Genomic DNA, 18,035 nt, shown 5'->3' with positions numbered 1-18,035 from the left:
AAGAGGAGCATTTGGGGAGAAGAGGAGGCATCGTGGCTTCGGGGAGGGGGTGTCTGCTGGGCACCGGAGGCAGAAGCGATGGGAGAGTCAGTATCGGGACCAAGTTACCCAAGGCTCTCGCCACCTCTGGGAAGGGGCGCTCACCCAGCAGCCAGCCAGCCCCACTCACCGCCCACCCAACCAGCTGCCTGCCTCCTCCAAAGTCAGACATCCATGGCGGTGGGTTCGCGGGGGGCTGAGTTCCGCCGCCGCCTCGAGGTCCACGCCTAAAACTCACACGGGGAGTGGGTCCCCGTGGTCGGGCAAGGGTTAAGCCCACCCATCCGGCCAGCTCCCTCTGCCCCGCACCCGCCCCCCGCCCACTGCCGCCGGGAAGGCCCACCAGGTTGGCTGGCAGGAAGGAAGTCCCATGCGTCCAGACTTTTGTTGTTCTAAGGATTTTTTTTAATTTTACGGCTCAGGAAGGAAGCGGGAGCCTGGCCCCTGATGCAGCCTGGCCGATTGTCCCCTGCTCCAGCTCCTCCTTTTATCTCTCCTCCCACACGGACGCCCCTTCTCTCACTCACACTCCTTCACCTCAAACTCGCCGGCCGGCCCACCGGGCTTGGGCCTCTTCTTCTGATCCTCTAAACAAAAAGTAGAGCTGGCCTGTGCTGAGTTGGCAGCGGCCGTGGTCCAGTCCTCCCCTCCGCCCACTTTGTTGGGGGCTGGGAATAATAATAATAATAATAATAATGGCATTTATTAAGCACTTACTATGTGCAAAGCACTGTTCTAAGCGCTCCCTCCCGCAGCCAGGGAAGCATCACCCCACCTTTGTCCCCCATTCAGGTGGCACGGGTGGGCATGGCCCTTCTCTGTGTCCTGCCGGGTTACCCAGCCGATCAAGTGATTGGGTCAGGGAGAGTGTAACCAGTGGCCTGGGAGGGAGATCAGCTGTACTATCTCGCTGTGTGACTGTGGGCAAGTCACTTAACTTCTCTGTGCCTCAGTGACATCATCTGTAAAATGGGGATGAAGACTGTGAACCCCCCATGGGACAACCTGATCACCTTGTATCCCCCCAGCGCTTAGAACAGTGCTTTGCACATAGTAAGTGCTTAACAAATGCCATCATTATTATTATTATTGTTATCCTCACTGGCTCCCAGGCTGAAGCCCAGCCACGGGGCATGGCTGAGAAACAGCACGGACTAATAGAAGAAGCCCGGGAGTTCACGGACCTGGGTTCTAATCCTGCTTCTGCCACTTGCCCATGGTGTGACCTTGGGCAAGGCACTTAGCATGAGAAGCAGCATGGCTCAGTGGAAAGAGCCCGGGCTTTGGAGTCATAAGTCATGGGTTCAAATCCCGGCTCCGCCAATTGTCAGCTGGGTGACTTTGGGCAAGTCACTTAACTTCTCTGGGCCTCAGTTTCCTCATCTGTAAAATGGGGATTAAGACTGCGAACCCCCCATGGGATAACCGGATCACTCTGTAACCTCCCCAGCACTTAGAACAGTGCTTTGCACATAGTAAGCACTTAATAAGTGCCATCATTATCATTATTATTATTACCTCCGAGTCTGGGTTCCCTCCCTCATCTGTAAAATGGGGATTAAATTACCTGTTCTCCCTTCCTCAGACTGTGAGTCCTATGTGGGGCAGGGACTGTGTCTAATCTGGTCATTTTATATCTACCCTAGTGGTTAGTAGGGTAGTGGTTAGAGAAGCAGCGTGGTTCAGTGGAAAGAGCATGGGCTTTGGAGTCAGAAGTCATGGGTTCGAATACTGGCTCCGCCACTTGTCAGCTGTGTGACTTTGGGAAAGTCACTTCACTTCTCTGGGCCTCAGTTACCTCATCTGGAAAATGGGGTTTAAGACTGTGAGCCCCCCGTGGGACAACCTGATCATCTTGTAACCTCCCCAGGGCTTAGAACAGTGCTTTGCACATAGTAAGCACTTAATAAATGCCGTTAATTAGTAGTAGTAGTAGTACAGGAGTTGGCACACAATAAGGGCTTAACAAGTACCATCACCATTAGGATCAATGTGGCAGAGGGTTGCCCAACCCCTCTGTAGCCGAAACCCATCCATATCGTTTCAACATCTCGAAACGGGACATACTCCTCCTCAGCACCCACCCGAAGCCCCCTCAAAATCGGGGAAGGAGGCAAGAGGGGACCCAGTGGCCTCCCCATGTCCCAGTCCTACACCCCTGTGATAAACACAGATGAAGGAGTGGATGGGTAGGTCTCCCAAGTGGAGGGCAAAGTCGCAGTGGTACTACAGCACTGTGGAACTCCCCGGAAACTCTCGGGGTATGAGTTCCAATCCCGGCACTATCACTGCCCGCCCAACAGGTGACTCTCCTCCAATCTTTCCCTGCCTCAGTTCCCGGTTATTGCTGCCCCAGGAGCTCCTCAGCCCTTGGCAACCTATTAGTTATCGATGGATTGATTTATGGGAGACCGTTGCTTAGCGCTACATATTACACTACCTAGCCCCTCTTCATAACGCTGAGGCGCACACCCATTAATGCCCACCACTTTCCCTTTCGAACGCCAGTCATTCACTCAATCGTATTTATTGAGTGCTTACTGTGTGCACAGCACTGTACTAAGCGCTTGGGAAATACAAGTTGGCAACACATAGAGACGGTCCCTACCCAACAACGGGCTCAAAGTCTAGAAGTGGGCATGGGAGCCCCCCCTCTGAGAAAACCTAAAGCACAATCAGGGCGGGGGACCCGAGGGGCGGAGGTTGGGAGGGGAGAGCAACTTGTACTTCCCAAGCGCTTAGTACAGTGCTCTGCACACAGCAAGTGCTCAATAAATACAACTGAATGAATGAATGAATGAATGAATGAATGAATGAATGAGAGAAAAGAGCTCCTTTCGCCAACCCAGAACTGAGATCTCAGTCCAACAATTGCATCAACAGAGTGCCTTCGGCATACTCAAAACCATACTGGGCACCAAGATGAGCATCACAGAGGAAAGAGATTGTAGCCCCCATCCTCAGGGACCTTACTCTCTAACAGGGGAAAACCTGAATCCTCTTATAAATCCCTCTACAAAGACGTTAGATGGGCAGGGAGTGCTTGACTCGGGGGAGCGCAGGGGTGTTCGCCCACCTCCGGGGTGGAATTACCCTAGGTTACCGTAGCCCCCCGCAACCCACCCCAGCCCTAGAGCTTCAGCAGGCACCTATCGCCCTACCCCTTCAAAGGTGGGAGTACTTGGGGGCACCCCCAGCTAGCCTGGAAAACTCCCCGGCAGCCTCTCCCAGCGGAGCCACTTTTCCAGGCTCACTTGAGGTCCTTGCCGATTCCGCCTGATTCCCAGGCTGGTCTCTGTGGGCTCTCCCAGGCCTCCTGATCCGTGGGCTCCGAATCAATCACTAGCACTGACCAGTTACTGCATTAAGTGCCTCGGAGAGTACAAGAGACACGGATCCCTGCCCTCAAGGCACTTAAAATCAAGTAATAATAATAATAATAATAATAATAATAATAATGGTATTTATTAAACACTTACTATGTGCAAAACACTGTTCTAAGCACCGGCGGGAAACAGATGCTGAAATCAAGTATGGAAGGAAGAGAGGAAGAGAAACTCCCCAAGCCCTGCCCAACCACGGTGCCATCTTCTTTTCCTGTGAAGTCAGAAGCTCCCACTCTGATTCCCACCTCCACCTCCCAGGGTGGGGAGGGAGGGAGGGGTGAGCTCCAATGCCAGAGGGTCAGAAGAAACACCAGGCCCCCAAACCAGACCATCACAATGAGGAGAAATGGTAGCAGCAGCAGTAGCAGCACGGTTGAGCACCCAATTTGTGTAGTGAGCTATACGAGGCGCTGGAGAAACACATAATTTGTCAATCCTTTGCCCGAGCTTTCCAAACTCTCCCTAAAAGAATGCCCGGGAGAAAAAGGAATGCTCAGGAGAACGAGACACCTTAAAACAGACTGCTCACCTCCCCCCATCTGATGACTGATTCTTGGGCACCAATCAATCAATCAATCAATCAATTGTATTTATTGAGCGCTTACTGTGTGCAGAGCACTGTACTAAGCACTTGGGAAGTACAAGTTGGCAACATTAATCTTTTCCACCCTCTCCTCCTCCCATCCCAGGGGGCCCAGGGCCCAGGGCCTAAGGCCAGGCGGGCAGGAGGGCAGTGGATGCCCGCGGTATTCGCCTGCGTTACCCCTGCCATCACCACCGCTGCTGAAAGAGAAAATATAAAAAACAGATGGGAAATTTAGAGGCAGACAGAAAAACAAAACATAACCCACCTCCTCGGGAGGGTAGGGCAGCAGAGAAGCCACGCAATCAATTAATTGTATTTACTGAGCACCTACTGCATTGGAACAACCGGATCAAGCGCCTGGGAGGGGCCAGTCGGGTAAGCCACTGACTCTGCTCTCCAGGAGTTTAGAGTCGAACGGAAGGGGCTGGAGGACAGGAGCCATTCACAGACACTCCGATGGCCGATGAGACAGGTGAGGAGAGATGAATTAATAAGCATAAATGAATCTAAGATGAAAATATGCCCAAATGGCAGGGTGTAGTAACATAAGGAAACTCTCGCTGTGCGCAGGGATCATTTCTACCAACTCTGTTATATTGTACTCTCCCAATCGTTTAGTACAGTACTCTGCACACAATAAGCACTCAATAAATATGATTGAATGATTGACTGATGACCTCTGGGCAGCCTAGGCTGGCCGCAAACCATCCCCAGGGGCTTCAGACGGGGCTGGAGGCGATGAGGGATGGGTCAAGAGAAAAAAATCCTGGTCTCCATTCAGAAATAAGCTGGGGGGCGGAGGGGGGACGACACGCCCAGGGGCCCAAACAACAAATGTCACATTTGTGTTCCTCCACAAATGCCACCACCCAAATGGTATTTTTTTAAAAGAGTTTCAGCTGCTGTCGAAGACCAAATTGTCTCTCCAAGTCTTCAGATCTGTCTCTCTGGTTGAAGAATGTTGAGGAGGCCAAAGGACAGGGAGAAGAGGTGGAGGTGCCATGTGAGAAGCGGGAAAGAGACGGGGGAGAGCAGGCAGGAAGAACTGCTGCAAAACAACCACAAACTGTATCAACCGCTGGAAGGAAAAATGGTCAGGATCCTCTCCAAGTTTGCGTGGTTTTACTTTCCAGCTATGTTTATTATTATTATTATTATTATTATTATTATTATTATTATAATCCTTCCTCCTCCATTAAAATGCAACCCCTCAGCCCACCCAACCCACATTGTGCCAGACCAGCACAGATTGAGAGAATTAAATTGTACGGTTAAAGGAGCAGTTAGAGAGTTAAAAGAAACCCAAAAAACCTGGTATAAAAATATAATCCGGCTCTTTTCAGTTCCCTCTTCCCTGCCCGCTGAAGTTTGTGGAGAGACACACCTCCTGTTCTTTGGAGGGAGGATGTGTGCCCCTTTTGATGAGGCACCCAGCGTGAGTGCATTGTGGCAACTGACCACCCAGCGGCCCCCCAAAAACACTCGTGACCTCAGGGCCCCAAGTGACCTGGAAGCTGGTCCCCAACCCACCACCCGGCCCTTGCACAGACTGGGCTGGGGCCTCGGACTCCAGGAGCCAGGCTGCGAGCTGGCTACGCCACTCAAAAGCGGCTCCTCAGTGATGCCTCGACCGCCCTGGGAAACTCAGGCAGGAAATCTCTGACCCGGGAAGGCTCGGCTGAAACAGCCCGAAGGACCTGGCTGGCCTGGAGAATTCCAAAACACACACACACGCATGGAAGAGTGGACAAAACCTGCCTGTATAAGGAACAAATCCTGCTTGGAGCTGAATGCGGCTGGTAGAAGAACATTTTGTATACTCTGGGGACACGGCGTGTTCCCCATCAACCCCACCGCAGAGTGGACTATGGGACATCCCTGTTTGGCCCGGGGCTGCGGGGTTCGGCGGTCACCCCAAGCCAGAGTTTGACAGCCGCCTTCACCCATCTGGCCCAGGGAGACTGGCAATTCCGAACACTTTGGAAACCACATGGAAGTTGCCCGGGTGGTGGGGATTGTGAGGGGGCAATGCTTCAACTGAGAAAACTGGCCTCACCTCCCTCTTCCTGTCCTGCTGTCTCTGGCCTCCAACACACACACGCATACAGACCGTCTCTAATGTTGCCAACTTGTATTTCCCAAGCGCTTAGTCCAGTGCTCCGCACACAGTAGGCACTCAATCAATAGGATTGAATGAGTGAATGAATACACACACACTGAGGGGGTGGAAAAAAAACGATCAATTACAAGCCACCCTTCTACTGAGAGCCAGGCGGCAGCCAGCAGCGGTGGCAGGAACACGCCAGCAGCCCAGATCGCTTCTGCATGACAATTGGCCTAGAGAGGGAGGAGGGAAGGGAGGAAAAGGAGGAGGAGAGGAGGAGGAGGAGGAGGAAAGGACAAGGAGAAGGGGAAGAGGAGGAGGAAGAGGAGGAAAGAGAGGAGAAGGACGAGGAGGGAGCGGGTGGCTCGGCTGCGCTCCCTGTCTCACCATGGTGATCAGGCATTCTGGCCGAACGAGGAGGCCCCACAGCCCAGCCGCAGAGACACTGAGCCGTGGCGGCGAAGAGCCCCCACGCCAAGGCCGGCCAGATGTCCCCGGGCCACCGGGGACCGCTCCCAGCCGGCCCTGCCCCACTCGAACTGTTCAAACACTGCTTTATCCCGATGAGACAATCCAGCCAAACAGCCTGAAAGAGAGCCGGGGGGCTGCGGGGTGAAAAAACACGCACACACACACACACACACCCAAAAAAAAGAGGTGAGTACTGAGAGGAAGGAAATGTACGCGCGTGCACGCACATGAGATAAAATTCGAAGAGTCCGGTAAATTCAGGCCATCTCTCTCCGAAGCCACCCTGGATATTATCGATCTCCAGCATCTCTCCCTTCTGGCCCCCCGGGAGCCGCCCATTCTCTTAAAACACAAGCAGACGGCGATGTCGCCGTCTGACCTATTTTATTTCACTATTTCCTGACCCCTCTCCCCGCGGTGTCCGTCTCTGGGCCTGCCACGGAGGAAGAAGCCAAGTGAGGGGGATTAATTCTCCTGGGGTGGGGGGAGCTCCCGGCCCAGCCTCCGCCCCCCAGGTCACCGCCGAAGAGCAGAATGGAGCCCTCACACAGGCCCCGGCCGGCAGAGCCGGCAGCTGAGCCTCCTGACGGCCCCCCCAAAAAGGACCATGTGCTCTGCTGATTTATTTTTGTCATTATTATGCAGGACTCACATCAACACAAACACACTTGTGCCGATCCCCACAACGCCCTTCCCGGGCGGGGTGCACGAAGGAAGAAGCCTTATTACGCCTCCCGACCTCGGCAACTGGGAGCAATGGAGCGGGGCAGAGGGGCCAGTGGGCCTGCGGTTCTGGGGTTGTGTATTTGTGCTTCGGCATCAGGACGCCGGCATAGGGGCCGGCAACATGGATAGCCCAGCCAGACTCTATCTGAGGTGGGGGCCAGAGACGTGTGAGTGTGTGTGTGTTTGTGACACAGAGAGAGGTGCACTGAGGAGAATGGGGCCACACGTCCTCTGCAGAACATACAGCACTCAGGATCACGTTGACCCGATGTGGGGGGACCAGACCGACCTCCTCAGAGGACCCCAGGAGGGGCCGGGCCCAGGGGGGTGAGAGAGACTGTCTGCCTGCAGGGATCCAGTGGGAACAGATGGGAATGCAACGGGAAGCGACGGTGCAGAGAGAGAAATCCCAGCGCGAGGACCACAGGCTTCCGGGTGGCTGACTGCGTTTTCCCGGCCCTCCTGATATAAAGACACGTCCATGGGGATATATTTACTTAAAGGGGCTCGGAGAGCTGAAGCTCAGACACCCAAGCACCACGGGAAGCTGTCCCGGACCCTCGACAGCCTGACGGGCTGGCCCGCTTCCAGACACTAACGTTCCCCTTCTCATCCCCGCAGCCTTCCCCAGGTGGGGGGCTCTGCCCTCTCTCATCATCATCATCATCACCAATCGTATTTATTGAGCGCTTACTATGTGCAGAGCACTGTACTAAGCGCTTGGGAAGTACAAATTGGCAACATATAGAGACAGTCCCTACCCAACAGTGGGCTCACAGTCTAAAAGGGGGAGACAGAGAACAAAACCAAACATACTAACAAAATAAAATAAATAGAATAGATATGTACAAATGAAATAAATAAATAAATAAAAAGAGTAATAAAAATGTATAAACATATATACATATATACAGGTGCTGTGGGGAAGGGAAGGAGGTAAGATGGGGGGTATGGAGAGGGGGACGAGGGAGAGAGGAAGGAAGGGGCTCAGTCTGGGAAGACCTCCTGGAGGAGGTGAGCTCTCAGCAGGGCCTTGAAGGAACTCTCTCCAGGAGTTCTCCCTGGGCAGCGCTCACGCTGGCTCCACCTGATCCAGGCCCTTAAGCCTACCTTCGACCCCAGGGCAAGGCAGTAGGGGAGACCCCGGGGCGAGACCCCTCCCATGGGCCTCCACAAGCCAGGGAGTCCACAACCCTCTCCTGCACAAAAATAAAACTTAACATCCAAATTCCCAACCAGAGCCCACACAGGCTCAGCAAACCGCTCAGATGAGGACACGCCATGCGTCTGTGCACGTGCGTGCGCGTACACACACGCAGGGACCAAACAACGTCCCAGACGGGTTGATCTGCATTTGGACACAGCACGCAAGCACCGTGGTGACTGCAACACTAAAGACTACGCCAGTGTTTCCGTTATAAAACTTATTTTTCGGGGGCCTGAAACTCCGTCATAAAACTTTGCTCTGAGCTGAAACTCCTAATGTGAAATCTCAGGCTAACTGCCTTGGGGGGAGGGAGGGGTTAATACATATATATATTTTTATATCTGTTGAATTACAGAAAAGGACGTGTTTAAAAAAAACACGAGAGTTACACATTCGAAAAATGAATATTTCAAACTCTGTGCACCATCCCCGTGCCATGATGCTGAATCAGCCGGGAGGCAGTGTGAAGGAGCTCCGGCTTCTCAGAAAACTTTGGGAAAATCCAGGGGCCCGGTTCAGCCGGGCCAGAAAAAGTGTGGGGATGCCGCCGGCCACTTCTGCAACCCCCTCCCCCTGCACGTCTCCCCCCTCCCCTCTCCGGCTCCTTGATTATCGGAGCAATATTACTGATTTCGACAAGGTTCCGCGGGGCATCTAGAGGGAATAATCAGGTTTCCTAACGGCCCTTAAATATGTATTTACATAAAACAGCCCATAAATAGTCCTCCGCACGTCGGAAGGTGACAGGCCGGAGAAGGCGCCGTAAGCCATATTGTCACGCCGCCCGTCCCTGGGCCGGTTCTTTTCCGGCTGGGGGAAAACTACCCATAAAACACACCGCTACCCCCGCTGCCCCCACCACCCGAGCTCAGGGTCACTCCTGAGGAGAGGTCACGCGCTGACGCGGCCGCTTGGGACCACCTGGGTCCCGACCGGCAGCCTCCTCCCCAAGGCCATGCGGATGGGGGTGCCCCTTCCACCACCGGGAGGGCCCCCCCAAAGCGTGCCCTACAGAGACAGGGAAGGAGAAGCTGCAAATGAGATCCCTCCAAAATCATCAAAAGAAAATAACCCGTCCGACCTCCCAGTCCTAAAGGGACAAACAAAACCATCTCCCTTCCGCTGCGATCTGCATCCCCCTCTCTTCAAGGTCAGATTATCTCGTCACCTCGGAGAACGGCGTCATTTTAATTTCTGCTGCCATCCAGGCGTGGCCCTCCGCGAGGGATCTGTCTCCGGGGAGACTCTTAGGTCTCAGGAGGCGGCGGGGGGGGCTCGCCTCTGTTTCGGGGTCCACCCGGGGAGCCAAGGAGGCTGATAAAGCGGGAATGGCCAGGTTCGTCCGGCCAGGGTGAGTGGGTGTCTCTCACTCGGTCTTCCCCTCGGAGACTGGCAGAGGTGGGTGGATGGGTGTGTGTTTATGTCCTGGGGGAGGAAGGGGTTGGTTTCCAAGCTGCAGGGCCTCATGGACTTAGAGTTCATCAGCCCAGCCCTGTCCCAGGTAGGGTGGATTCCCTCCTTCCCGGCCACGTTGGGCTGCTGGCCCGCTCCCTTCTTCCTTCCACCTGCCACACCCAAACGGCAAAGGATCCCCGAAACAGACCCTTCAAGGAGACCCAGGGGACAAAACCAGGGTGGGGGATTAGGAGGGAGATGCCAAAAGAGAGAGAACGCAGCCCCGAGCCCTGAGCGGAGAGTGCGGGGCGAGGAGACACCCTAGCCGCATATTTCAAAACCCAAAAGCGATGGGTTTACAAGGCAGGTTGATTTTATGGTGACTTTTATTGAAAAGGTACCCTGGGTCTAGATAGATGCCTTTGAGCGCAGCAAAGTTAACACAGTGCCTAATTCAAGGAGACAGCCAGAGGAAGCGGTGTCGACAGGGGAGAGGGGCTGCTACGTCTCTATTACTCTCCTCGGCATCGTAAAGAGAGGAGGAAAAACAGCGTTCGCGTTGAGAGCGGCGCGGGGACGAGGCGAGAGAAACCGACGGGAGAGCGGAGGGAAGGCGGTGGCGGGGATCTTTCTGGCGAAAACCAAATGAAGAGGGATGCGCGAACAAAGGGACAGATGTGGGGGGGGGGGCGGGGGAGGCAAGCCTGGGTTCATAAATTGTCCCCGGGCTTTACGGAAAGTGGCTCAAGCCACCGACGCCCCCTGGCTCCCTAAGGGGAATTTTATTCCGGGAAGGGGGAGAGGGATAGGGGAAGAGGGTCACCCGACCCACCCCAGGTTAATGCCACCTAAACCCCGCATGCCACTTCAGGGGCCGACAGGAAGAGACGGCCAACCTTCAAACTGGGGAGACCGGGGCGGGGAGGGTCTAAGGCCTAGGGAACGGGGGCACTGCAGCCGGGGCAAAGTGGGCCGAGGCAATACACCGTGACCACTTGTGCGACTTTCCATCCATCTGTCCGCCCATTCCCGGCCACCACCCCCTCCCGCAGCCTGGGCTTGGCAGAATCACCGGCGGTCACCGGCGAAGGGTACCTCTGTCCCGGCCTGAGACGGAGACCCGGTAGCAGACAGGAAGCAAGCCCTGCTGTGGCAGATGCCGTGGGAACGGGGCGGGCCACACCCTTTCGGCCAGAGGAACCGGGCAAGGGCGGCAGAGGGCCCCGGGGCAGCTCCCCCGGCCACAGATGCCCGTGCCCCTCAATTTCTGCCCAACCCCGGGCAGCCGACTGGGGCAAGAGCCCACCCGAGGCCTCCCCTGGACAAAGCTGGCCTCGTCCAGAGGTGACACGGAACCAGGCTTCCCATTAGGGCCACACATGCGCGTCAGGGTGTCGGCCGAGAAACGGGCTGGCCCCGTCCCACCCCTCTGCCAGGGGTCAGCGAGCGAGCCGTCCCCCCCACCCTCCTCGTATTCCCGTATTCCCCCCCCGGGCCCGGCCCAAGGGGGGAAAGGAGGCCCGACGCGGTAGACTCACATCTGTCGTTCCTGTCCTCGGGGCTGGAGGAGGCCTCCCGGTCGGAAATGAGGCCGGAGACGGCAAAGAGCTTCTTGCCCGTGTCGTCGACCTTGAGGGAGCCGGGGGAGCCGGAGGGCAGCTGGGTCCCGAACTCGTACTCCTTGCCTTCCGCGTCTGAGAAGCGCAGGTGGGGCGACTCGGGGTCGTGGCAGGTCTTGAGCCTCTTGGCCGGCGTGAAGGCCGACTGGTAGGTCTCCCGGTCCTCGGGGGAGGCGAAGGGGCGGAAGGCCCCGACCCCGCTGTGGTTCAGCATGCTGATGGGGGTGCAGTCCAGGTTCGGGGGCGCGAACTGGGGGTGGAGGTGCAGCAGGGAAGGGGGGAAGTCGCGGTTGGCGAAGGTGCCCGGCACCCCACCCTGCCGGTGGTACATGGAGGCGAAGGTGTAGGAGCCGTTGGTGAACGGGATGTGCACGTCCTTGTCCACGGAGACGGGGACCCCGAAGGGTCGGGGCTGCTGGCAGGGGATGGAGGCGTCCCGGCTGGCCTCCGCGGTGGACGCCAGGACCATCAGGGCCGGAGAGGCCAGCGGGTTGGGGAGATAGGACGAGTTCTCCATCTTGAAGGCTGCCCGGTGTAAGTCCATCGGGGGTCTCTTTCCACGGCAGGCGTCACACAGGGAAGCGGGGGCCCCGGAGGGAGGCAGAGGAGCACCTGGGATCGGGACGGGGGAGATCACTGAGGCATCGTACCCTTCCGAGACCTGCGGGGACATCGGGGAGGAAGACAAGAGGGGCGGGAGTCAGTCGCGTGGCGGCGGGGGCGGCAGCAGGTGGGACACACACACACACACACCCCTCCCGCTCTCAGCCATCCCCCCGCCCCCTCAGGTGCCCAGACAACCAACGCCAACAGGTCTCAGGAAACACCGGGCCATCGCACCCGACGGTTCTCGTTCAGGGGAAAGAAAAAAATCAATAAACAACTCACTCCGATGTACGCGAAGCCGATTTAGGTCCCCGACACGTTACGGGTGAGATGAGCCCGGGCCCGGGAAGGAAGAAACCAAACACGAAAACTCCCAACACAAGACTTGGGGGGCCGGCGGAGAGCCCGTGGCCTTCCCTGCTCGCCGGGTGGGGGGTCCCGATCTCAAGGAAGGCCCACTTTCCAGCCGGCCACCCGGGGTGGGTCGGGAAGCCGTGGCCAGATCCTGGTTACGCTCATTCCCCCCCTTTCCCTCATCACGCTTTGGCGGGCCGGATCGAACTGCAACAGTTCGCCCCCTTCGTTACACAAGCACAGACGCGGAGGAACATAAACACACACCTTCATACTTTATCAAGGACTTTGCTCCCTCAGGAAATAAGGGCAAAATATTATTTTTATTGCTAGACACTGGCACGTCCCTCTCCTTACATCCAGGCTTTCTTTTCCCCTTTCTGAAAAAGGAACAAAGACTTCATCAATAAAGAGCGTGGCGTCTCCGACAATATTTAAAATCATAATGGGTTCCTTTGGCATATGATCTCTGGAAGTGCTTGTCAACCAGGGGCAGCGGAGAATAGATCGGTAATTTTAGTTACTAATGCACTCGCTCTTAAGTAGATTTGTAAACTGACTTGAATCTGCCATTAACATTTGGAGCAAGACGTTAACAAAATTTCCGACTTATTTAGGTCCGTCCCTCCATCCGGTCAGAGCCGATGTCTGTCCAGAGCACGTCCCCCGTCAACCAACCGAGCCCCTGGAAGACGTGGAGAGTTAAGAGATGTCCCTTTCTCTCCTCCTTTCAGCTCAGCCCGCAGATTTCTCCCAGCCCTGATTCTCTTTCGTTGATTTTTTAAACAGAGTCACAGTGCGTGTCGAGCAACAGGACGCGACGTTTAGAAGTAACGGAAGGCTGACCGGGATGGGAGCGCTGAAAAATAGATTTTCCACGAGCCCGGACATCTGCGCGCACCTCCAAAAAAAGCACTTTTTAAAATTTTTTATTAAAAAAAGGGGGGGGGGAGGAAAAAAGGTGCTTCGATCCCAAGGAGCCCCTCCCTCATCTCAAATCAAAACTTCCAGGAGGAGATCATCCTCGAGGAGTTTCGAGAGCCGGCGGACGGAACCCAGCTACTAAACCGTGTAAGCCCCCGTCACCGGCTTTAATGTAGTGCAATGAGAACATTTCCTCCTCTCATCCTGTAGCAGAAGATTCAATGACTGTTATTAATTGTGGAGATGAGTGGACCCCATCAGCCTGCTTCCTCATTTGGCATCCATCCTTATGGACATCATTGCTAAATTACCAGATTATGTATCTCGCATTAACGGATTTTTCTCTCTTCCAAATTCTAAATAACTTTTCTGTCAAGTTACCTCAGAGCCGGGGAGGGGCGGGGGAGAGGGGGCTCGGCCAAGGGCAGGCCGTGTAGGAGGAAACTGGGAATCCGACGCGCCGATTTCCAGCCGGACGACGGTCCACCCGCCGTGGAAATCCTGCAAGCGAGTCCAGGGCCGCCCTGAGGTTTCGGATCAGGTCTCCCCTGCCCACAGATAAATAGCCCTCGCCTGTAAATAAGCCCCAGTGAGTGGCTACTTTGGGTGGGAGAGGCGGCCCACCGTCGAAAACATTTGGGGGAGGAGAGGAGGAGAGGGGAGGGAATGTGTTCCAGAAAAGCAGCACCTTTCGCTTTCTATTTTTACTTCCTCCATCACCTCATCACTCTAAATGTGTTTCATAAATTAGTAATCCGGCGACAGGAGAGGACAGTGCCGTAGATCCTTGTGAATCACTGAGATCTCCTTATTCGTTTGCAAACTTCATTACCCGGAGAAGAAACCAAAGAGATTTTCCCCAGCCAATTTTTTTTCCAATTTTTGGTTTTGTTGGGAGTTGGTCTGTTCCATTTTCGGTTTGGTTTTGTTTTTTCCCCCTTTCCTTTTTCTTTCTCTCTTCCTCCTCTCCACATTAGCGCCCGGGTACAGACGGGGCTGGAGCAGACCACAGTCATTATGAAAATCTATAGTTAATATACTCCCAATGTCAAAATGTCATGGGTTTAAATACAGAACCCAAAATAAGAAAACTAACTGACCCTCTTAATTAAAAAAATATGGATTGCGAGCTAATCAACCTGATGGAACATTTGGGTGACTGTAAAGGACTGAGCGGAGGGAAAGTAAGTAACTGTTACTTTTCTGCCTCTATGCTGATTTTTTTTAATTTAGCACCTCGTGCAAATCCAGATTAAAATAACTCCAGCTATTGATCCGAGCAGTGGAATTGACATTAATTTTAGTTCACTTCTCACTTTGCAAAGAGATCAATAGGAAGTAATAACAGCTGACATCCCCGTTGAAAGGAGGAGAAAGGAGGGCTGCAGACAGAAATCGAAAAGCGGCCAAATAAATCATCGGCTACTTTTCCGCGGCATCAGACAAACTCCAAACAGATTGCAAAAAGTCTTTGTTGAATTAACTAAACGAGGGAGGGGGGGGAGATCAATCCACGGGGCCAAATAAATGGGCTGGCTTCGACTTCGCAAAATATATAGGTAGAGATGGATGTGTGTGTTTGCAGCCACACATATGGAGGCATCTGTTGGGTCGTTTTGGAAAAATCACTGGAGCGACGGGGCTTTCGGCTTGGATCGCCGCCCCCCACGGTTGTTTAAGGCGAATACAAATCGGCGGGATAATTGTATAATTACTGGAATCACTATTTGCACGGTTAAATCTGCCTAAATCAAGATAAATGGATGGGCGCGGGCCCGGGAAGGAAGGGAATCCCGCGTCCCCAGGCCGCAGCAGGGGATGGGGGACTCGGGGGTCCCAGCTGGGAACGGGGGAGAGGCTCAGCATCCCCCTCCCCATCACCCCCAACCACAAAGAAATCTGCAAAAGGGTTTTGCAAGCCCGGGCCCGGCCGCCCCCTCCCCAAAACACCTCCTCTGCAAGCAATTACCATGCACACAAACCCTTCTTTCCTCGTTACAACAGGTGACATTTTTCCGGGCTCTGAACCGTTTCCAAAGAGCGGGAATTAAAATAATGGAACCAATCAAACGGGATGCCTTCCCTCCCCCGGGGCAAAAATTTTTAAAAAAGAATGAAAATCAAATAAAGTTCCCAAAGAAAATTAACGGGACGGTGGAAGGGCGGAGAACAATGGGGAGCTTTTGGTAGGGGAAGGGAGGGTTGGGTTTTCCAGGGAAGGGAGGTTTGGACGGAGAGGAATTCCCAGAAGGAGGGGGTGGGCATGGATAACCGTGGGGGGGGGTCCCGGTTCGGCCGTGCCAAGGACCGGCCGAGCGTGCCAGCTGGGTCCGCGGCTAAAACTGGCACACGGACCGCGGGAATAATAATAATACCAATAGTAATAAGACTGTGAGCCCACTGGTGGGTAGGGATTGTCTCTATATGTTGCCATCTTGGACTTCCCAAGCGCTTAGTACAGTGCTCTGCACACAGTAAGCGCTCAATAAATACGATTGATTGATTGAAATTAAATAAAAGCAAAACGCGGAAAGCCTTAGTCCAGCGCCCCGCACACAATAAATGCAACTGAATGAAAGCCGAGGCCAGTCCTGGGTGGTGGGGGGGAAGAAGCCCCAATTTTTCCAAAATCCAGCCGCCCGGGAGCCTGTTGTTGGGCTCTCTATGTTGCCTAATTGCACTTTCCAAGCGCTTAGCCCAGTGCTTGGCACCCAGAATGATTTTTTCTTCCCGCAAAACTCAAGCATCTGCGGCGCCAAAATCCGCCCCGCAACTTTTTGCACCGAAGGCGGGCAGGACTGGCAGGGAAGGGGGCCAACCCGGATGCCCGCGAACAGGTGCCCGCACCCTACCCTGGCATCCCCCCCTCCGTCTTCCTCTCCCGGGGTGCCACCGCATGCTTTTGTGGCGCTTAGAACAGTGCTTGGCACACGGTAAGCGCTTAGTACATGCCGCCGCTGTGATTGTTTGCCGCCCCCGGTGCCCGTTTCGGTGCCAGTCCGGGGGCACCGCAACTTCCCGGGGCCGGTCCTTGGACCAACTTCATTCCCGGCGGTGGGGAAGGGAAGGCCGGGGATCGGCCGGACTTTGGGGTGCCCCCCGACCCCCGGGCCCGGCCCAAACGGGATCACCCGAAAAGCCCGCCTGCTCGCGCCCCCTCCCCAAATCCATAAATAATAAGAATGATAAAGCACGCAGGAGCTGGGGATGGAAAGTTGGAGGAGGAAAAGTTTGGAGAGGCAAAGCCACCCCCGGGGCGACCCGGCTGGCACGTCGCCTCCCCCTCCTGTGTGCAAACACACAGATGCATGCACATGCATGCATGCACACGCATGCACACCCACCCACCCCGAGCCGACGGGCCTGACTTACGGTGGTTAGTCCTTTTCGGGGGGCTGGGCGAGTGGGGCGTCGGTGGCCCGGGGAGCGTGGTCGCCGGCAGCTGGGGATTGCATGGAGGGAATAAGACCCTCTGCCCGTGCGAGAAAAAGCGCACTGCTGCCTCTCACTGCTCGCTCTAATCAGTGAATGAGCCTCCACTCGCCCAGGGACTCCTACCACCACACATACACACACACACACACATGCACACACTCACTCACACTCACACAGACACAGGCCCTCTAAACACTGAATATATTAGGACACTAAGGGAGCCTGGGAAATGCAGTCCAAGGCCCCTGGGGGCATCCCCCACTGCCAACCTGCTGGTCAGTGCAAAGGATTTTTCCAGTTTTCCCCCCTCCTTCCCACTCTCCGGCCTGGGCCCGCACGCCCAACGCCACTCCAGACGTCTGAGACTCCCGAAATGGGGCCCTTTTGGTTGCGGCTTTCCATCCGCTTTGCTTTTCCCTGTCATTCCTCCATCAATCGTCTTTCTTGAGCGCTCACCGTGCGCAGAGCACTGGACTAAGCGCTCGGGAAGTACAAATAGGAAACATATGCCCAACAACGGCCTCGCCACCAGCCCTGCGTTGAAAGCAGAAGGCAGGACTGGCCCCAGCGGGCAGCTCCTTTCCCCCTGCTCTCGGAGTCCGGATCTGGTCAATCCCTCCTTTCCCCTTCCCTTCCTCCCGTGCTTTTTGTTTTTTTCCACGCCGGGAGCTTGTGCGGATCCTCCTGGGCCCGGGTCGAAGCCCAGCTGTGGAAAATGTGCAGATCTTCTTGCCCGGGCCCCAGCCAGGAGCACGAATAATTAGGAAATTAATGCCCCCCGTGATGTTGTGAGACCCTGAGAAACGTGTTTGGGGGAACCAGACTTCGTGGCTCCCAACTGGGAGTCCAAAAAACTGCACGATCTGTTCACACAGTAAATCACTGTTGCTGGTCACCTTATAAGCGCCCCAGAGCCGCATTAGGGGGTTCTCTCCCCTTGCCTTTTAGCCCAGTCCGGCCCTCACTTACCTGGTAGTGTGACTTCACTTCCTGATGCCTTAGGATTTTCCTTGGGAAGACGGAGGGATTCAGTCTTCTCTCCAGGAAGAGCAGCGTGGAGGGCCAGGGCGAGTTGAGTGTGAAGCCCTCTAAAGACACACGACTGCGATTCTTTGGCATTTTCCTATGCCTTCGTAGCTAGGGCTCCTTAGATCAGATTAAAGCACTGTACATTTTTTTTTCC

At 55.0% G+C, this 18,035-nt stretch overlaps 1 protein-coding gene across 2 annotated transcripts in view; it reads right to left on the bottom strand.

Moving 5' to 3' along the window:
* The window catches only part of RNF220 (ring finger protein 220), a 208,570-nt gene extending 191,679 nt beyond the window's left edge, over positions 1-16,891 (bottom strand). The window contains exons 1-2 of one of the 2 annotated variants that reach the window (XM_038760201.1): positions 16,790-16,891; positions 11,453-12,194 (exon numbers count right to left, since the gene is read on the bottom strand). In XM_038760201.1, the coding sequence (XP_038616129.1) occupies positions 11,453-12,077 (625 nt within the window). In that variant the 5' untranslated portion in view covers positions 12,078-12,194; positions 16,790-16,891. The remainder of the gene's footprint in view (positions 1-11,452; positions 12,195-16,789) is intronic. The other variant, XM_038760202.1, reaches the window with a different exon arrangement.
* Between the last annotated feature and the right edge of the window lie 1,144 nt (positions 16,892-18,035).

This window comes from Tachyglossus aculeatus, chromosome 18 (assembly GCF_015852505.1).
Source record: "Tachyglossus aculeatus isolate mTacAcu1 chromosome 18, mTacAcu1.pri, whole genome shotgun sequence".
NCBI classification, from domain to species: Eukaryota; Metazoa; Chordata; class Mammalia; order Monotremata; family Tachyglossidae; genus Tachyglossus; species Tachyglossus aculeatus.
The sequence above is the reverse complement of the archived record's forward strand: the minus strand, read 5'-3'. Positions and strand labels throughout refer to the sequence as shown.